Source organism: Melampsora larici-populina (assembly GCF_000204055.1).
Source record: "Melampsora larici-populina 98AG31 unplaced genomic scaffold MELLAscaffold_24, whole genome shotgun sequence".
Classification (NCBI taxonomy): Eukaryota; Fungi; Basidiomycota; class Pucciniomycetes; order Pucciniales; family Melampsoraceae; genus Melampsora; species Melampsora laricis-populina.
In genome coordinates this window covers 1-22705 of record NW_006768788.1, presented here as the reverse complement: position 1 = coordinate 22705, position 22705 = coordinate 1, and the positions used below count along the sequence as shown (strand labels likewise).

At 40.2% G+C, this 22705-nt stretch overlaps 2 protein-coding genes across 2 annotated transcripts; one reads left to right on the top strand and one right to left on the bottom strand.

Moving 5' to 3' along the window:
* Positions 1 to 7503: 7503 nt before the first annotated feature.
* MELLADRAFT_28769 (uncharacterized protein) lies at positions 7504 to 8248 on the bottom strand (the record flags this gene model as incomplete). The annotated part of the gene is made up of 3 exons (XM_007411157.1): positions 7504 to 7596; positions 7674 to 7826; positions 7889 to 8248. Coding segments are annotated over 3 exons (606 nt in total), but the record flags the coding sequence as incomplete, so codon positions are not given.
* Positions 8249 to 9524: 1276 nt separating this feature from the next.
* On the top strand, positions 9525 to 9887 carry MELLADRAFT_30694 (uncharacterized protein; the record flags this gene model as incomplete). Its single annotated transcript, XM_007411372.1, has 2 exons — positions 9525 to 9666; positions 9745 to 9887. Coding segments are annotated over 2 exons (285 nt in total), but the record flags the coding sequence as incomplete, so codon positions are not given.
* Between the last annotated feature and the right edge of the window lie 12818 nt (positions 9888 to 22705).

Below are 22705 nucleotides of genomic sequence, written 5' to 3'. Positions count from 1 at the left end.
AGCCAAAAACTCAAAAGTGGAAGTACCACAAGTGATTCAAACCCAATTTACACATAGTGACATAAAAGCTATGGTTTTAGTTTTTTTTAGTTTTTTTATTATTATTTTGTTGTTCTCCAATGTTCTGGTCAAACATGTCAATCATTATCCCTCAAATTGACAAGACAATGCCCTTACCATTGGATATTAAAAAACAAATTGTTGCAATGCACCTTGCAAAGAAGAGAAATGTAGACATCAGCCAAACTCTTAGGTGTCCAGTCATCATAGTGCAGTCTATCCTTGAAAAATTTTCAGGCAAATTGCTCAGTTGAAGGCCACAAACCCTCTGGCCAACTATCTATGTTGACCAATTGAAATCTTGGACATCTTGAGTGTGATTTCAAACATTTTTGGCAATGTTCAATCTATGAGATAGTCCAGTGATCTGCAACAAAAGCAAGTGCTGCTATGATCCCACTTGCTCTGAAATCCATTGATTACAAATTGAGGGTAGCACTAGTCAAGCCCTATTTGAGTGCTGAAAATAAAGCAGCACATCTCAAGTTTGCAAGAAACCATGCAGCATGGACCATGGATTATTGGAAGTAAGTCATTTGGACCAATAAATCCACCTTTGAGATTGGAAAGCCATATTGAAAAGTTTGGGTGTGGTGAAAAGTGGCTGAAAAACATGATGCATCCTTTTTGGTGCCCTCTTTCAACAGGCCGTAGTTCAGTGATGTTCTGGGGTGGATTAATTACAGGAAACAAGCTCAAGCTTGTCATAATGGAACCTGGTTGTCAAACTTAAAGTTTGAAAATTTTTATTGAGGAAGTGTATGAAAAACCACTTGGCCTGTTTTTACACAACTATTCCATTGACAAGGATCTCATTTTGATGGGGGATGAAGCCCCCATCCATCTCCTGCAACTCAGTTTAGAGTGGCGTGAGAAATATGGGATTGTGAAGTTCAAGTGGCCAGTGTGGTGACCAGTTTTGAACACAATCAAAAGTCTTTGGTCTATCATGAAGTCCAAGATTTAAACCAAGCATATATCAAGGATATAGATTAAATGAAGGTGTTAGAGGCAGGGTACAGTGTACCTACTGAGAAATTGGAACATCTAGCTGTGTGAATGCCTGAGTGTATTCAAGCTTTCATCACAGCCACCACTTGGTGATTGGCCAGGTGAAACAATTTTCTTCACACTCAAAAACCTGTGTCATACATCATCTGATAGACAAGATTCTTTTGTTCTCACTATTTCCAACAGGTGATGTTGTATGTGCAATAAAAACTTGTGGCACAATTTGTAAAAGACAACTATTTTTTTGTGAAAAATAACTGTAGCTTTTTATGGTGGGCACACCATTGTGCCATTAACACCTAAGTGGCCACTGTCAGATTCCCTATTCATTGTTTTTGTAAGGTGGAAAAATTGTATTGTTGGTATGTGGCTGTCAGAATGTGCCAACATTCCGCCTACATCCACTGTGCACACAGACCACATGACCAAGTTTTTTTGATGCTTTTTTGTGGAAAAAGTAATACCCACAGTGGTATTGTTTGACCTGTTATCAGCAGTGATAAAGTATAGTCAATTAGTAATTTGAAACTCATACAGGATGTGCTTGAGAGAGGTCACAAGACTTGAGCCAGTATGATGGTTGTCAATTGGCTTCAAGGCCAAAGTGATGCCTCGGATCTCAAATTTGTCAGTGAGCCAACAGACAGTGACACCCAGCATTAATTCATTGCTGGGAAAGGTACAGCCATCACAGGTGATGCTGATGTGTTGAACAGAAGAAACTAGGTTGGTAATGTAAGCTGAGTGGTTCATAAGCTGTCCACACTTATGTTGGTTATGGAAGTCTGTTTGGATTAGAGCAAGGAAGCACCTGGAATGACTATGAAGAAAAGTTCATTACACCTGTAGTGTCTTCTTTCTGGAGGAAATAATGCTGAACCCATGATGGGCATACAGTGGTACACGTTCCAGAATTGACCTTGGAGACAGACTCAGATTGAATAATCATGAGTCAAGCACAGAGATCACAAATACATAAGTATTGAAGTATGTGATGAAGTGAAAAAGCTTCAAAGGGATGTGGTTCTAAGCGAAATGTTGAATTGTAGCAGACTATGTAGTCTGACGCAAATATCAGTGAGAGAATCAATATGTACACACAGTAAGCGATTATGAAATAGAAAGAAACATAACATAACAACAGCAATCAATACTTAATCAAAAAATCAATAACAGCAACCATCAATCAATTGAAAGAAAACATATCAAATAGCACATGACACAATTGCTAACTACAGTCTAACCCGCGCAAATGCATAACTTGGGTGGAAGGCTTTTGCTATGCATTTTGACGGGTTATGCAATTCCATTGTCAAATTTGGCAGTAAAAAGTATCAAAATTTAGGATTTTTTCTATGCATTATCACGGGTTATGCAGTTGCACGGGTATGCATTTGCGCAGGTCAGACTTTAACAGTAATTCTGTTGGAAGTGGAAGGGATCAAAGGAGTCAAAATACCAGATAATTGACAGATGAGCAGTTATGAATAGTCTTGTGACGGAGGTAGATGGATTATGAATTTTTGATATTGGTGTTTGGGTGATGATCAATTGTCAGCAATCCATGAAACTTCGTTGATCCAACCTTGGTCCTGATGGGGTTCTGACCCAGAATGGCCAGGTGGCCAGGAAACCCACAGGTCTTTTGTCAGTCTTGCTAGGTTATGTTTTATGGCTGCACAGCCAGTACCAAGTACTTTGAAAATACTATGGGGAAGATTGGGAAGGCTGGGATTGGGTTGGGGCCACAACCCCAGATAAAAGACTATATACTCTTTCACACATAAACATTGCATTAGTATCACAACAGTTACAGATGTGTATCATAACTCTATTGCCTAAATCTCATAGTGATTCATTACAAATATTCATTGTTACATACAGTAAGATTGTGTGTGTGTAATCAAACTTTGCCCACCAGCCACAAGCTGTATGTGATAATCTTTGATGTATTTTCAGAGTCCAGAGCTTCTAAATGCCTGAAATCTCCATACAACTAAGAAAATCTATCACCATGTTATCAACCAACACATCAGTATTCATTATCAAAATCAGCTCTTGGAGTCCTTGGCCTCAATCTTTGGACACCACTTCTTTTCGGCCTTATATTGATTCTTGTTTCTTGATTATGTCTTGTGAATACTTTATCTTTTTACAGGGGTTATCCGACAAGTATTGCTCAACATCACAAGATAATACACCCCTTCCGTAGTTGTTCATACCAAGGCAGTTGTGAGCTACTAGCTACTTTAAGGCTAGTATGATCACTAAAGAAGGTGTATAAACTGGTAAGGATTATGATCTAAAAGGTTTAAAGGCAGATAATCAAAGTTCTGGTTCTATACTTGTACCAAACAAGTATAGACTGCAGTTAGAGGACCTTTAAAGAAAGGCTTTGCCAGGGATTTGGGTTGAGGTTTTTACTAGTATTAGTAGTAGAAACTGCGCACTGAATCTTCAGTGACTTCCCTTAATCAATTATCTTTCTTTCAAGAAATAAATTATTAAAAACACTAAGTTTTTTTACAGTGTTTAGTACTTTACACTCTGACTAATAGAGGTACTATGCAGGTTTAAAGTTTCTTGATCTGATCAAATCCCAAATCAGATCAAGCAGCACTTAAGGACTACCTCCTTTAGAGCCTGATTCCACGAATGGCAATCAACAACTATCACAAAACTGTGTCCAAGACCAGTCACAGTAAATAGGAGAATTGAGAACCACAAGACAAAGATAACAATCACAAATAAGATAGTAAAGTTTCACTTTACAGAAAGCTTATAATCTAGTTGGTGATGAGGTTTTATTGTATAATAAAAGTGTTAAAAATGGAATGTTTGATGATTACAAATTTCGCATATTCAGAGTTTTTATAGTCTGAAGTTTGAAAATCTTATGCGCACAATTTGTGGTTCCAAGGTTAGGTTTCTATTACATATTGGTATTAGCCTTTCTACTTGGTTACATACATGTTACAAGTGTGTAATGTATGTAATCTTAGGAAATGTAAAAGTTGTGTACTTACACAGTCTTTTACATAAGTTTTACATATGCTACATATGTTATTTCATATGTAATTTGACTCTTGAAACTGAGTCTGAGTTGTAATTATTGTTTTTAAGGTTTTTCTAATTATTTGTCAGCTTATGGTACTATGGTTCAGTACTCAGGGCTGACAGAAGTGGTAAAACCAGGTTAGCTAGCTCCACACCTCCAAATGTGCTAGTCTAAAAAGCCCAGAGAAAACCCAGATTTCTTGTGTGAAACATTGCACAAGCACACCACTGGGACTGATGAAAACTCAGCCTTTTCATTGCAGCCCTTGCCTTCGCACTTATTATCTGTGACTTTCTGAGAGACATTGAACTCAAGGCCTCTGTAAACCAAAGAAAACCCATCACAAACACAAATCTAAGGTTGTAACTCACTTCTTCCCACCTGCAAGCCTCATCTTTCTTCATCTGGTGTTGCTTTGGCAAATGCCCAAAACTCTCTGCTGTATTAACAAGTCAACCACATAGATATTGATGAGATTACTAGACCAACAATGTTTGAAAGGTATTAGAATTCAGAACAATCAAAAACAAGACTGACTGCAGCAAATTTGAGTGTGTTCCCAAAGCCTGCAACAGTACACAACAGTCCATTCCAGTAAAGGACATGTAAAGTTTCAGGCATTGTGTGGTGTCACAACCGCTGGAGTTTGTGACAGGCACAATACAGAGGTGTGTGACAATTCGAGAGGGGATTGTGTAAGAGGGAAAATTTTCACCTCTGCCTGTATCACCACACTCTTCAACTCTCTCACCCTGCAATCTTCCTCTTGGCAACTTTTCTCTCATCTCATTAGACTCTCTTAGAGACTTCTAGGCTATAAATATTTTTGAGTCCTGCCCAACTGCGCGCAGCTGAGAACCCCAAGTCTTGCCCCTGAGGGGAGTATGGTTGAAAGCTTAACAGCCTAGACCTCTACTCCCCCCACAGGGGCCCTCCACACACCACACACAAGTAAATATGATTATACCTAAATAGAGATAAAATTGTCTACCGTGGTAGACTAGTCTCCCACAAGACAAAGGTATCTTAGCAACTGTAAGCAGAAACGTAAGAAACATAATTAACCAACATAGAATTAAGTCCATAATAGACCTAACTTCTAAAGTACTAACTGAAATGGATTCTTGGGTTGCCGTACATATGTTCTTCCTCAACAAATACATCTTCAGTTTATACATGTCAGTAGCACTGGCAACCCCAGTGGGAACATCATTGTTGTACCTCAGTTACATTTAACATATTCCAATAGCAAGTGCAATAGGAATTCTCAAAGTAGGCCCGGTTTCAAGAAAACCCAGTTGACCTGGTTGCTTTTTGGCAGTAACCTTGTGTATTGAGTTGACATTTTTTGGCGGATCACAGCCAAAAAGTCAACTGGGTCAACCGGGTTTTTACAAACCGGGTCTACTTTGAGAACCCCTAATATGTTCAAACAAAAGTATTTCACAAAAACTGCACTGGGAAGCCAATCTTCAAGACAGTTCTACAAAGAAGTGCCAAGGTTATCAGCATGATCCCCAAAAATATGGTCCATGGGGAGCTCAAACCCCCGGCCTTGGCATTGATAACTGAAATATTAGTACCACGCTCTACCAACTAAGCTAATCGACCATGCGAGGAAATTCGGCTACGCGAATCACAACGTGAAAACACGATTTAGCAAATACTTGGTATGGAAAGATGGCAGTGATTCCACCATGCAAAGCATCACATACCTTGGTGATTACACTATCTTGATCGCATTCCCATTTCAAACCTGTGCCCAGAATTCTGCCAGAGACAGCTCAGAAACATCACATTGCATGGGTAGATTGAGGTATGACAACACAGCACTCCAGTCTAGTAACGCTACCAGCTTTGGATCTAACTGGCTTGATTGACTACAAAATATCAATACGTGACACAGTGCAGCACTCCGTGGTGACCAAAAAGTGTTGGAAAATCATTGCTGATAGCACCTTTCCTGTGGGTCACACATAACTGGGAATTGAATGAGCGTCCCTCTGACTCATGTGAGGACCAAGCTCGACTGAGCAAAGATTCTCTTCTTTAATGTGTGGAGGACATCCAATATGGATGTTCATCACAACCCTTCTCGACATGTGGGAATCACAATGCACAATTGCCAGTGGTACTGATTGACATTATGATACAACCGGCTAAAGATGAGGCTGCCAATCTTCGATGTCCTTTTTTCTGAATGTGTAAATTGGATGCAGTCTGAAAATGGTATAAAAAAAAGAGAAGGATGGAACAGATGGAAAGCCAATGAGACACATACGCATAGAGATATGGGTTGAAGCAGATGATTGGTGGTTGGGGTTACAATTCCAGCGCACAGCATATGCATATCTGATCTAAAGCTCCGGACATATGACTTTGGTGATATTTATACATAGAATATGTCTTGTGACCTGATATCTACAAATTATCACGGGGGATACAAATCTCCAATGCCCGCCGTTTTGGCTGTAGTTGGGAAAGTGGGAAGTTAGGAGACATGATTTTTCTGGTTTGCATACCAATATTATAATTTATCTTACCTTGTGCACCTCGACAGGAGCTCTTTGGGGTCCTCCATACTTGCAAGTTCAATGATTTCTGCAAGAATCACAGCCCTCCCTTATGATCGCATCTTGAATCACTTGTTTAGAATATAAGAGGGCCTCTACATAGTTGATCCAATCCTGGATCACACACACACATCAGGACATAAATGTATAAAGCCTCATATTGAGATTTGCAATATGAGGGGGTGAATCTTGTCACGAGTCCTGGTCCTTGGACGTGTTCTTCATAATCTTCAGGTCTAGATTTGAGCAATCAAGACTCATATCATAGGGTTCACTCAGCGTTGATCTGTCGAAAAGCCTTGAGTGTGATCACCTTTTTAAAAAAAAGCAAGTAGATGAGAAGCATGTAAGAGGTAGCGTCCGATTGTAAGTCTAAATGATACTGATAATTCAATTTGAACAATTGGATGTGGGGTGACTTTAGGTAGTTCAAGGTTGAATGAGTACCTTTCATAGGTTCTGACGACTTTAAAGTTTCACTCCATGTGTTTTACTCTCTGGCTATATATCTGATAGTCGATCATCCTTGGTGATAGCCGTCTTGGCAATACAAAGTAGCTTGAAATCTCGATTTGTGATAGAGCGTTTTGTGTATATCTTCGAAAGACATCTTGATTAGGAAAGACACATGATTATCTTTGTAAAAGAAAACTTCGTCAATCGGTTTTGGTATGTTCAAAGTCAAGATAGATCGAGTTCCATTCGACAATCATCTTAAGACAAAAATAAATTAAAAAATATTACAAGTAATCAAAGTTTGATGAACTCTTTGTGATTTCAGTTTCATTGATTTCCATTACCTCTTTGCATTGATTCTTTTTCAAATTTGATTAATAAAGTCGTTCGATTTGGAAATTCATCAGAAGGAGCCGAATGTGAAGTAACTCTTGCAGGCTAAAAAAAGAAGAGAATCATTTAAAGTAAGTAACCTAAGCTGGATTGATTGTATAAAATGATATAAGATTACTAACAAAACCTAAACCATCTAATGAAGCTTCAACAACTCCAGCCATGATGGCTCCACAACTTAATTGACTCATATCTTTTGGGATGGTGATTGATTTAGTAAGTAATAAACAATTATCCGAAATCATATATTCATCATCATTTTCATTTGAATGTTCCTAGAATGGACCAAAATGATACGTCAAGTGATGTTTGGATCGAGATATGATGATCAACTTACTAGAATATCAGCCGTTTTACCCACCACATTCTTCCATAAAGTAGTATGAATCCAAGATAAGATAGGTACCAGTCTATTGAGACGTGGAGGTAAATTATTAGTTTGGATAGTTAAAGGAGTTAGATGACTTGAATTTGAATGATTTGAATTTAATAAAAGAGTTGAAGATCTTTGATTGATTGATTGATTGGATTGAATTGAACTTAAATTAGGTACTAATGATTCTCTTATATTTAATAAAGATAAAAATCGAATTCCAATATGATAACCTAAGATGGTTAGTTTCTTTTCGAATTCTTGAATTCCATCTACTCTCGATTGAGTATATCTAATGATTTCTGAAAATAAAAATTCAAAGGCTTCCAAACCAACTGGTGGGTGTAAATTGAATATTGAAGATGTTGAGGAGTTTGGTTGTCGATTCAAATGAATTGAAGGATTGCTGCTGGTGTTAGTTGGAGCGTATGAAGATGAATAGATTGATGATGAATGAGCTTGTGAAGAAATAAATCTTCTTGGACTTAATGGAGGTCCAGTGAAATTGGGATGATTAGTTTGATGACTATATGAAGTTGAAGGTGTTAATGAACCTCTTGCTTGTTTGTTGTTTGATGGTGGCGATGAGTTTGACATGATGATGGTGATTCAAATTGAATGTTTGATGAGCATTGATCGATCGATCCACTTTCAATCCCTCAGGCCCTGGTCCGAGTCTCATTGTGGGGCCTGAGCCCGGGTGACCTGATCGGGCTGGTATGACAGTCGGATATCACCATTCGGGGTGTGAATTTGATTCGAAACCTGATCGATCGATCGAAAACAACCACATCGACGACGAAGCTGACACCAAAAGACAATGATAGATGGAATCGTCATCAGAGATAATTCTTCAAAGTAAGCTTCTTCATTTTTGCAAATCAACCCCTCACACTCACACTCACATTTTGTTCTTTCCTTTAACCAGTCAAACAATTCTCAACTTTGGTTCAATCTTTTATAAAAATCAACATGAACATTTAGAAAGATTAAATCAACTCATCAATCAAAACTTGAACGATTCTGCATGTCAACAAACATCAAATCTGAATGAGAAACCAATCTTAATTCAAGTTTTAAATCATGATCAATTAAGTTTGATTGCTATTACTCATGAAGATAGTAAGAACATCTTTATTCCTTTCGATCATTGATATCCTGATATTGATATCTTGACTCGTTTGGAATTGATTTGAAAATCCAGTTGAACCTTCAACATTATTAGTATTCCTAAACCAATGTCTACAAATCTTAAAATCCCATTTAAATTCACCTTCAATCACACCTTATTTAATTCAATCCAACTTTTTGATCGTTTTGGAAATCTTTGATTTCTTCATTAATTTTCATTCTTTAGCTTCTTCAAGCTCTGCTTATAATTTATTTGATTATCTTTTACCTAATCAAAAACTCTTAAACCAAGTTTTCAATTTGATTCAAAATTCATTGTATGTCCAAATTTCTTACCTTCATTTTGGATTGATAAACTGATTCATTTACAATGTTAACTTGAATTAATAGGAATCAATCTAATCAATCTATAACAAATTCATCATCACCAAATTTAAAACTTTCATCAATCTTTAATTCTCCTTTACCTTGGAGACCGATTGGTTTGACCTATAATAAAGACGAAATTTATTTAGATTTGATTGAAACTTTATTTATTACTGTGGATGATGATTCTAAAATTCTAAAATCAAATCTCGTGGGTAAAATTAATGTAGATTCAAAATTATCGGGTTTGTGTTTTCTTGCTTTCAATAGAACCCTATCATGATTGTTGACTCTGAAGCCTCATTTTCTTTTCCTTTCTGTAGGCATGCCAGAAGTTTTGTTAAGTTTTAAAGATTTCAATTGTAGACAAATCGGATTTCATCCATCTATCAAATATGGTAAATGGAAAAAAGATTCAATAATTTCATTTATTCCACCAAACCAATCCTTTACTTTATTAAATTATACTTCAACTTTAAACCAATCACCATTAAAATTGAAAACTATGATTACTTCTGGTTCAAATGGTGGTAGTTTTTGTATCGAAATTCATTCGATCAATCATTATAATCTTTCGAATTTAAAGCTTAATTGGTTTCTTGGTAAACTTTGTAATGGTTTGGTTTCCGATCAAATTCAAATTAAGTCAATCAATTCGGCTAATAGAAATGGGGTGAGTCCGAGTGGTTTGAATTCTTCTTGGGATTGGGATCCGACTGAAAACCATTTCAAAGTTCAAGTTGGATTACTTCAAGCTCATCAATCAATCTCAATCCAAGGTTTATGGAATCATAGGTTTAGTTGCTTTTTTCACTCTACCTTATTTTTTATATTCTCATTACTAATTGACTTGTTTTTGTGGGGGTTCCTAGTTCAATCGAAAATAAACCATCACCTGAAATTTCAGTTCAATTTGAAATCTTACCTGAATTGAATTTAAATTATACAAGTTTGATTGGATTGAAAGTGGATAAACTGATGATTTCAGATTCGAATTTAAATTCAAATTTTCATTCTACCAATTTCGATTCACGTCAAAATCAACATCAACATCCGAATCAAAAACAACTTTCAAAGGGAATTAAAACTAAATTAGATTTATGTAGGATTTTACTTAGGTGGTAGAGATGCTTTATGAATTTGTTGTACAACATTTGGTTTTATGTTTTAAATTCTTTAGATAAAAAGTTCAAAAATCAACTTACAAAGTGGTTTGAAATGAAAATGTACAAGATTATTTGCATGATAATGATGTGTTGTAACAAACTAGAGTGCATGAGAAGGATTTGGAAAGGGTCTTGGTATTTCATAGAACAAGTCAACAGATGACTAAAGAAAGAGAAAAGCCTACCTGGAGCATAAAAGAAGGATTTGGAACAAGTGAGGAAACAGCCCCTTTCATGTTTTTTAAACTGCTTTCAATCTCACATATTGCACCTGCTAGTAGCTATTAATGTGTGTCTAATGTGAAAGATGGAAACTTCTACATCTTCTTCTGGGTTTCCCCTGTGTACTGGACTCCTGAGCCTCTACAGTGGGTACTATGTTTTCCTGGTGCCTAGGTTGGTTATATACAAGAACGATTATACAACAGATACTTTGAGAATCAAATGATCCGCCAAGTAGATCAACAAGTTTGTAGATGAGAAATACAATATATGAGAAGTTGAGATGTGTAAGGGCTCTGGTCCAGGAAGGAACAAGTTGACCCTGTGCTGCATAAGTGTTATGCTTAATGATGACAAGAGTCACAACTCTTAACAAAATCAATGACATCTTTTCAAAGTGTTTTCCAGCAAAAATTCCTTGTGATAGCACTGATCATATGTGCTATTACAGGATGACCCATTGACAGCAAATCATCCAAAGCAGAGATAATAGTTTGAAAAGAGAATGAAATACAGAGTCTATCTCAAAACCACCACAATCCTCCACAAAAGGCAAAAAAAGAAGGTATGGAGCTGTCAGTATCTTTATAATTCTTATACAAATTTGTTCAAAGATCTTGAGTGGTAAAAGAAGGAATAATCAAGGAAGTATCAATAGAACACATGGAAACACCATTCTTGATCATACCCTAGATACCACCACAGGGGACCCAATACCATCAAATTAGTTGGCATGAGGAAGGTGTGGTATCTAAAATATCATCTTGGCTGTTATCATGCTAAGAAGATTGATTGATGTCGTGATTGTTTGGAAAGTAAAGCCAAAACCTGTGAAATTGGATTATGAGGAGGAATTTGTTTGATTGGGGCCAATTTGACTGGGCAAGGTAGAACCTGAGAATTGCTTGCATCAAAGTGGGATCTAGCATATTGGAAAGGTGTGATATGTTGAGGCTAAATACTCATATGTGTGTGCTACTAGTGTCTTTTTGTCTAGTAAACCACTAAAGAATATTCATAGTGTAGGTTTATTGAGAGTGTGAGAGCTTTTTTTAAAGTCCTGAACAAAGTTGTTAATGAAGTAGTGTGATCAAATCAGCACTGACTACTGCTCTAAACAAAGGTTTTTGGATACAAATTGGGGAATTAATGCAAAACAGGAGTCTTCTAGCAGGATCAAGAGTAGAGAGATACCGTCTAGTTTTGTGCCCAAGCCAACAATACTCTAGTCTAGAGTTTGTCAATCAAGGGAAATATCACCTAGCAATATCTAAAGTTCTTTAAACTCTGAACACAGATGAACTCCCATGAAGTTTGAGTTTCTCAAGTTATTGAATTCCCTCAATAACTTGAGCAGTGATGTAAGGATCACCTCCACACCAAAATAAAGAAGTCTTAAAAAGAACTTCAACAAATAACAAAGGTAATGATCAATAAGAGAAATGTATAATGTCTAACAATGAGGATAAGAACTCTGACTTATCTGATTGATGAATTTATTAATATTATGGTTGAAAGTTATGATGATTATAGATTTTCCTGGTGTGTGAGAGAGCTGTCAATTATATACTTGAAACCTTGAAAATCACTCATGCACAACTTTTGGTATGATTACATACTCATTTGTTGTATGGTATCATTATCTTGTTTATTTACTTACTAGTTTTATTATGTGCATGTGTAACTCTTGTGTTACTTGTGCACTTGTGAAAGGTTATCCTACTGAGTGCAACCTCTTGTCTGTATCTACATGCACAATGCCCGGTGAATGCAACCTCAACACCGAGGTCACATCTATGGTGTAGTTTTGCTCACAAAAGGCAGTTGTTTGTTACACATGTCTCTGAGAAACACAAACAAAGGAAAGATTTTGCTTAGAGCTGAACAATACCAGCCTAACCCCAAATCAAAGTTTTTCAGCTTCTGATCTCTGAGTGCCGACCTAGGCTCAGGAACTCCAACTCCATCTCCTTAGTTTCCATTGAAGCTTGTGTTCAAAAGTGGGGCAATGCAACGGCTGGTAAGGAAGGTAGAGACTGCCTCTGAGGTGTTGTCAGTCATCCTTTCCTTGTTGAGCACAATAAGGAATATCAGGTCTGAGTATCACATTGTTATCAACGCAAAGACTGTCTGTGAGGTCTGTGGTTACAAAAGTGTGGTATATGCAAAGAAGGGGGAGCATGAACCTTGTACAGTCAAACCCGCGCAAACGCATAATTTGGGTGGAAGACTTTTGCTATGCATTTTGACGGGTTGTGCATTTCTGTTGTCAAATTTGGCAGTAAAAAGCATCAAGATTCTAGATTTTTTCTATGCATTATCACGGGTTATGCACCTGCGCGGGTATGCATTTGCGCGGGTTTGACTGTAGAAAGCAAAAAGGAAAAGACATGCATATTTCGCAAAAATCACGTGAGTCATCATCACTTGGCTTGAGTCAAATCAGAAGATTGAGTTTTAATTCATCTGGTAGCAAGCAATAACACAGCAGGATGTGGATGAGGAGAGGGAAAGCACTGTCTCTGCGGCTGGTTTGATTGATTTTTCACAATTCCAACTTCATGATCAAACACTGACCTAGACTTGAGACTGTGAGTTTGCCTTGCAGTGGTAGGCTGGTTCTGAGTGAATTGAAGGTCACCTGAATTGTACAAACCTCCTCTCCTTCTCACCCAATTTCCATCTCTCTTGCTTCTTTTAACCAGCTGCCTTCAAGTTCCATTTCCAACTCCAACCTCAATTCTCTGATTTAATTTCTTCTTATCCATATCTACCCCCATTGGGTTTTCACCAGTCTCACAATATTTGAAACCTTGATGTGAGCCTTAGAAGTATTCTCAACCATCCTCCTTCACCGGCTGAATTGTCAACTCTTCTCGCTAGTGATCACTCCTACCTCTAATTAATGAAACAATTGACCCTACACCACCGTCATTTGGAGAAAATTCAATGATGTTCCATTGGTATGTCTTACTGCCCACTCCTCATCTCTTTCAGTCATGTTTTTCCTTACTCAATTTTCCATTTGTGACAAACCTGATAAAGGGAAGGACTACACAGTTAATAAAATGAAGAATTAACTGAAGTGTCTTTCTTTGCTGAGGTAGAAAGGGTGATGCAGGGACTCGCAAAGGGCTGTGAAATCACTGAACCTTTATCTCATCTCAGCAATCTGAACAACAGGCTAAGCCTTTGTCCTCAGTCACCCCTGCTGGAAATGGAGATTTGGTGTGAAATCATTCAATTACAAGCAAATTTCAAGACAACAATGTGACCTTGACGTCAAGGTCGCATCCAACGGGCACTGTGATGTGTGTACATATGTAATTACATATGTAATTGACACTTGAATCCAAAACATAAGTGGTAGGTATCATTTTTATTCTTTTATTATTATTTATGACAGCACTTTGGTACTAGTAATAGGGCTTGGGGCTGACAATATGAGGAGGAGGATTATAAAAGACTGATCTATATAGGGGCATGATTAAACACAGAAGACAAACCTATGAAATTTGTTGGTGGTGCTAAAACTTGAAGCTGATGATTATGGTTAATGTGAGCATAAGGATTTGAAGGACATGAACCTTGAGAGTAATAGCCAAACTGCTTGCAATTGAGAATGAGATAGAAAAAGTGCAATATTTCTACACAAACTCTTCAGGTGCTTCCAAAGTGTGACACTTTTTCCAATCAGGAAGACATAAAGTCCTTCAGGTCAACTCTCAAACCTTGACTGAACAAACCTTTTAAAACGATTCCAGAAATTCAAAGCTGGCAAGCAATGGCATTGAAGTGAGAAATACCTTGTCCAACCAGATTTTTGCCTTGACATAAACTTTGCAGTTCAACAGAGAAGATTTCCTCCACAAATTTATAACCAAACTTATCAAGAATAGATTTGAAGAATGACACAAAAGAATTGAATTGAATAATCTCAAAAGGAGGAGTTTCAGCAGAATCATCATTCCAAGTGCTGTTCTTTTAATCATTGACAGAAACCCTGGGCCAGCAACGCAGATTTTGTGTGCTGCTCTGTGGTTGTGTTGCAGCTTTTCTGACCGCACCACACCATAGAATTTATTTCTAGGTTGCAGCCTGACCCACAGCGCAACAAGAGTGCTTGAATTGATGTTTCTTTGGGTCGCAACAACGTTTGTTGTGTTGCTGCCCCCAAAAACTTACAAATCAATGTTTGTTCGGCACTTTTGCGCCTGTTGTGTTGCGCAACAGTCAAGGCGCCACACAGCCTAGTCTTGAAATTTAAATTGTTTTGTTAGAACATGCTACTTTTGTTGGGGTTTTAGCCTGTCATGTTATTTATTATGTTATTATTCACAACAAATTCATAATTCTATGAGTTTTCAGAACACAGCTTCTGCTGCTTGTTGGTGTTGTGTGTTGCTCCGCAACACATCTAAAAACGGGTGTGCTGTGGTGTGTTGCATTGCTGGCACAGGGTTGTTGAGAAGAAGAAGACTCAAGTTCAACCACCAATCTTGGGAACTTGAAGTCAAAGGAAAATGTTGAGCTACCCAAGCAATCTTCTTATCATCATTCAAAACACAAGAAGCAGTCAATACTGATTGATCCCTGACTGTGGTAAGGAACCCAGCAACCTTACAAGATTAACTATCACAATTTGTACAGTGAGACAGTCTGATTTTATGTGTCCTGTCGTGTCTGCTGTTACTCTTGTTTTTGGAACCTTTGAACTGATGTATGATCCCCTCAATCACATATCAAAATATGAACATTGATAGATTGGGTAATTATTGTTTTCACTTCCCCAGTATATACACAGTTGCAGTTTTGGCAGCTTTGGGCAACCTCCAGACAAATATATGCTCTAGGTCACACTCACACCCGGCGTGTTGTTTGGGGCCTAGGGCATGGCTGGGGCCATGGCCTTACATCCGGGGCGCCCTGCCCTGGAAAAGCCCTGGTGAACAGGGGCTTTAGCAGGGCGCCCTGGCCTCAATAGAGAGCGTTGTTGGTCGACACGCTGATCCGTGTTGATTTTGCTTCTCCACACACCATTGAGTTACTGAATAACATATTTGATGGATTGATTTAACAATAGAACCAATGAATTTATTCGAAGATGTAAGTGGGAAGTTGTGAAAGAAGATACATTAAAACTTAATGAAGATGACGGGAACCCAAAAAAGAGGAAACTTGTTAAAGATCCAGGTGAAAATTGTAGTTGATCAGCGTTTTATCAAGTTCTTATGTTTAGTTTGGTCTGATCAATTTTGAGATTGATTCAATGTAGGTTATTTGAATGTCAAGTGATTGGTTGTTGTCCAATGACTCAGTCTTAAATTGATTGGTTATATATCTTTGCATTGGCCCGTTACTTTCTTTCTTGAATTGATCTGTTAATTTCTCTTTTCAATCAATCTGCTCAACTGGTGCTTTGAATCAACGTGCTACTTGTGTTCTTGTCATTTCCTGTCATTTCCTGACTTCTCATGGACATACTCACAAAATTTCATCAAGATTGCAAATGAATTGAGTTTGCACTGAATCAAAAGCAATGATTCTATAATGTCATTGGCTTTGTAAAGCATCAATTGAATTGACTTTACTCTGTATGATTTGATTGAGTCAATTGTTGTACATCATCCATCACTCTATATGTTAAAAAAATCTAGTTGGCCCCAAAATGTAATTTGACTTCCTATGTTGATCTTAAAAACCTCCATCATGGAGAGCCCATTTTTGATTGATAGCCCTGAGGCGCCCTGGAGGACTCCAGGGCGGGGGCCAGGGCATGGCATAAACCCTAAGCCCTGTGTAATAATCCGTGTTATGCTAGTACCAGATTATGCTTGTAGTGAGGTGCACGGAGCGGGAGTTGTACTTTGTTCCTTCCACGCTTGTAGCTTTTCTCTCCATACTGCAATCTAGTTAGTTAGCTATAGGAACCTCATCAGTGTTCACTGCGTACATTGGATCATAACATATTGCAGTATCTATACCTCAACGCAGTCGACACGAGTTCGCAGAACGGATTACGTATTGAATCATCAGATCGGAACTATAAAGTTAGAATTTAGAATCAAAGAGAACAAGCAGAAGAAGATCATCAGATTAAAACTTTATTTTCATTGATTAGAAACTTAGAAAGAAGGTCGACACCGTTGCATTCGAACAACGGCAAAGTTTACAACCCCAGACGAACAAGGTTCGGAACACTCCTCATCCTCATACGCTACAGTACCGAACCAAGACGATCCAAACCCCACAAGCACTATGGATCCTAATTCAATCACAACTAGCCTGGCTTCGATCTTAGACCAACTCACTAAATTAAGCACAAGGTTGGATGAAGAATCAGAACAACGCAGAATCGCACAAGAACAACTAGAAAAAGAATCAGTGTTACGTCAGGAAACTCAAAATCAGCTTAATAATCTCGTACAACAGATCAATGCGGGTAATCAATCCCAAGCTCAACAACAGACGCCACCAGCTCCTGCAGCGCAACAAACCGCTCAAAGCCCCACGCAACCACCTCCCGCTGAACCTATCACAGCAGCGGACGTCAAGCAACTCTTGGGACCGTCCCGAGGCCCAAAGGTGGGTACGCCCGACAAGTTCGACGGCTCCAAAGGCGACAAGGCCGAAGTGTTCGTCAACCAAGTCGGATTGTACCTCTTAGCCAACGCCAACCTCTTCCCAGACGATAAGGCGAAAATCATCTTTACCCTGTCTTACTTAACCGGCGAGGCGAACCAATGGGCAGCACCTATCTTTAAGCAACTTCTTCACCCAAACGACGAGGAAGAATTGACGTTCAAAGCCTTTGGTGCCGCCTTCGAGGCTACCTTCTTCGACTCCGATCGCCAGAACAGAGCCCAACGAGATCTTCGAAGCTTACATCAAACGGGGTCAGTAGCGGATTATACATCTAAGTTCATGTCTTTAGCGGCTCGCACTGGATGGGGTGAAGTAGAACACATCAGTCATTATCGGATTGGACTTAAACAAGAAATTAGAGTCAACATGATATTAAAATCTTTCGAATCAGTATCTGCTATCACTGCGTATGCTCTAGCCGTGGACAACGAACTACACCCTGGACTACAACGCCAATCAACTTCTCGTGCTGTCGCCCCTACCGTTGCAAGAGACCCAGACGCCATGGACCTTTCAAGTGCACAAGTCGAATACTCTAGATCAGGTGTTTCAAGAGAGGAGATGCTGAGGAGAACGGAGAAGGGTTTGTGTTTCAAATGCGGGAAAGGGAGACATCGTGCTGCTGACTGCGGGAGAAAAGATGAAAAGGGGAATTGGGTTAGAAGTGGAGGAGGAGGAGGTCACAGAATTGCTGAATTAGAGGCTGTTATAGCTGAGCTGAAGAATGGAAAAGGAAGAGCGGATGAATCAAAAAATGGCGAGGCTCGGGATTGATGGATGTGCCTCTCCCGGGCGTTCAAGATGATGTAGTGGGTATAGGGGCTGTTAAATGTATGAAACGCAATGCAAACGACCCAAGATTTTTTCTTTCATTACCCTTGTCCCACCCTCATCTTTGTGCCACATCTAGACCTATTGCTCTATGTCTTCTCGACTGTGGAGCTACTCATGAAGCGATCAGCAAGAAGTTCATTCACAATCATAACCTTCCCACGATCCCTTTGACCAACCCGTGTTCCGTTAGCGCGTTTGATGGACAAGTAAGGACCCTTCACGAAGAAGCTCACTTAAACATCGACTCGGACATCACACCCACGACATTCATTGTCACCCAACTGAAAGACTCTTACGACACACTTCTTGGTATGCCTTGGTTCAAGAAACACGGCCACCAAATTGATTGGCAACACGGTGTATTTCACTCGACAGATGGACCAATCAACATCGCGGCTGCTGATGCAGTTTCGTCACGACCGACAACACCCTTGGAGGAGCCCACAAGGGACGCTAGGCAATGTGACGAGGGGGTATGTGTCTACGACACGCTAACGCCCCCGCGATGTGAGTCCGGTATTCCTACTCTACAAAATCCTCCTGAGACAGCTGGCAAGCTTTATTGTCCCATAGAACAGGTTACAAACTCGATACTACTGCAAGAACAAGACACAACCACGACTCAGGACCTCATTGCGACTGAAGAAACAGTCTCTTTCAATCCGAAAACACCCGTGGAAACCCAAGATGAGGCCACAAGGGACGCTAGGAAAAGTGAAGAGGGGGTGCGTGTCTGTGACACACTAGTACCCCCGCAATGTGAGTTTGCTACTTCTATCACCAATGTCATCCTTGAAACAGCTGGCAAGAGTGTGCCCTTCCTAGAATTCTCTGATCCAGATCTATGCGCGGCAAAAACATCTTGGTCGACGGCAGCCAAAATAGCGGTGAAAGAGGCAAGCAACCAACCTAAGAAGACGGTCGAGGAACTGGTTCCTACGAGGTATCACAAATACATCAACATGTTCCGGAAATCTACATCTCAAACTCTCCCTCCGAGACGGAAGTACGACTTCAGAGTGGATCTAGTACCAGGCGCGACACCTCAAGCTGGAAGAATCATACCCCTATCCCCAGCAGAGAATGAAGCACTGGATACAATGATCAATGAAGGATTGGCCAACGGCACAATACGACGTACGACATCCCCATGGGCGGCCCCAGTTCTGTTTACCGGGAAAAAAGACGGCAATTTACGGCCTTGCTTTGACTACCGACGCCTGAATGCACTTACCGTCAAGAACAGGTACCCGTTACCGTTGACAATGGATCTCATTGACAGCCTCTTAGACGCAGAAAGGTACACCAAGTTAGACTTACGAAACACGTACGGTAATATCCGGGTGGCGGAAGGCGACGAAGACAAATTGGCCTTCATATGCAAGAATGGTCAGTTCGCGCTGTTAACAATGCCCTTTGGGCCGACTGGTGCACCGGGATGCTTCCAGTATTTCATACAGGACATCTTACTGGGACGTATTGGGAAAGACGCCGCAGCATTTTTAGACGACATCATGGTCTATTCCAAGAGTGATACTAATCATGAGGACGCGGTAGAAGAAATTCTACAAATCCTTGATGGTCAATCCCTGTGGCTTAAACCCGAAAAGTGCGAATTTTCCAAGTCGGAAGTGAGCTACTTAGGACTCGTAATTTCAAAGAACAGAATTCAGATGGACCCCGCTAAGGTTCAAGCGGTAACGGACTGGCCAGCACCAAAGACGACCTCAGATGTCCTTCGATTTATTGGGTTCTCGAATTTCTATCGACGATTCATTGATCAATTTTCCAAGAAAGCCAGACCCCTCCATGATCTCACACGAAAGGATACTCCCTTTACATGGACTCCGGAAAGACAGGCTGCCTTTGACGAGCTCAAGACGGCGTTCACAACCGCGCCAGTTCTGAAGATAGCCGACCCCTATCAGCCGTTTATACTGGAGTGCGACTGCTCAGATTTCGCACTGGGTGCAGTTCTATCGCAACGAAGTACAAAGGATGGCGAAATCCACCCTGTCGCATATTTATCACGGTCTCTAATACCTGATGAGAGGAATTACAAAATCTTCGATAAGGAGTTACTTGCCTTAGTCGCATCTTTCAAGGAATGGAGGCAGTATTTGGAGGGCAACCCTCACCGTCTTGATGTCACCGTGTACACCGACCACAAGAACCTAGAAAACTTCATGACCACAAAGCAGCTTACTCGAAGACAAGCCAGATGGGCCGAAACTTTGGCATGTTTTGGCTTTGTCATTAAATTTCGACCCGGCCGACATTCAACTCAGCCTGACGCCCTATCACGACGACCAGACTTGGCCCCATCATCAGAGGAGAAGCTAACCTTTGGGCAACTGTTGCGACCATCAAACATCACTGACGACACGTTTGCTGAACTCGACTCATTTGAAGCGCAGTTTCAGGAGGACATAGAGGTCGAGCACTCAGACGCAACTAAGTGGTTTGAATTAGATGTCTTAGGTGTAGAGGCTAACGATAATTCTGACAATACCACAGAGGTATGCAATTTACAATGGTCGGATACACACATAGTCGATAAAATTAGGGAACTCACGCCTCAAGATCATGAATTGACTGAACTGATATCCGCCGTTACCAGCCCTATATCCTTGAAACTCAAAGGAGCAGTGGGTGAATACGAAGTGGTCGACGGCGTACTGTATCACAGAGGTAAAGCAGTAGTCCCCTCCAATGAGGAACTGCGTTCGGGCATCCTCAAGACGTACCATGACAGTAAGCTAGCGGGACATCCAGGCAGAGCCAAGACCCTCAGTTCGGTGAGACGTAACTACGTTTGGACGGGACAGAAGGCTTATGTTAACCGCTACGTCGATGGTTGCACATCTTGTCAACGTATCAAGCCTTCACTGATGAAACCCTTTGGAGCTTTAGAACCATTACCTATCCCAGCCGGACCCTGGACCGACATCAGTTATGATTTGATCACAGGGTTGCCTCTATCAAACGGCAAGGATAGTATCCTCACTGTTATTGACCGTCTGACAAAAATGGCTCACTTTTTACCATGCAAAGAGACAGACGGCGCGGAGGCTTTAGCTGATTTAATGCTTAAGGAAGTTTGGAAACTTCACGGCACCCCCAAAACGATCATTTCGGACAGGGGTAGTATATTTGTATCAAAAATCACCTCACAGTTGAATAAGAGACTAGGAATATCTCTGCACCCTTCAACAGCCTGGCACCCTCGGACGGATGGCCAATCAGAAATTGCTAACAAAGTTGTAGAGCAATACTTACGCCACTTTGTTACTTATCATCAGGACGACTGGGAGGCCTTACTACCACCGGCCGAGTTCGCTTACAACAATAGCACCCACACATCTACTGGTGTATCACCCTTCAAGGCAAATTACGGATACGACTTAAGTTTAGGTGCAATTCCGTCGGAAGATCAGTGCATACCGGCGGTAGAAGAACGGATCAAAAGACTTACAGAAGTACAGATGGAATTACATGAGTGTTTGTTAGGTGCTCAAGAAGCAATGAAGAATCAATTCGATAAAGGAATCAGGGACACACCATTGTGGAACGTTGGACAGCGTGTCTGGCTGAGCAGCAAGAATATCTTGACGACAAGACCCAGCCCCAAATTGGACCATCGTTGGCTGGGGCCCTTTCGTATCGTTAAAAGAGTTTCTCATTCTGCCTATAAATTAGAGCTACCACTGACTATGAGGGGAGTACACCCCGTCTTTCACGTCTCTCTGTTGAGGAAATTCGAACCAGATACCATCAAGACTCGAACAACCACTCAACCTGAACCAGTAGTGGTGGAAGGGGAAACTGAATGGGAGGTAAATGAAATATTAGACTGTCGGCGAAGATACAATAAACTTCAATATTTGGTTAATTGGAAAGAGTTTGGCAAAGAAGAAGACTCTTGGGAACCGGCTTCAAATATGACTCATGCACAAGAATTGATTAAGGCTTTTCACAAGAGGTTTCCCGACGCAGCAAGTAAACACAAAAGGCATAGGAGAAAGTGAGAGCGGGTCAAGCTTTTTCCCACGTGGTTTTTAATGCTGACCCAGGGACAGAGCGCAGAGCAGCAAGAGGGACTTGGGCGTTAAAGGGGGGATAATGTAATAATCCGTGTTATGCTAGTACCAGATTATGCTTGTAGTGAGGTGCACGGAGCGGGAGTTGTACTTTGTTCCTTCCACGCTTGTAGCTTTTCTCTCCATACTGCAATCTAGTTAGTTAGCTATAGGAACCTCATCAGTGTTCACTGCGTACATTGGATCATAACACCCTGCCCTGCCCAAAGTTGTGGCGCCACGTGGCATCAGGGCACCGGGTGTGAGCGTGAGATATAGGCCACAACCTGTCAAACTGTCAATTATGGTACACAAATATTGTTCTGGCAAATTTCAGA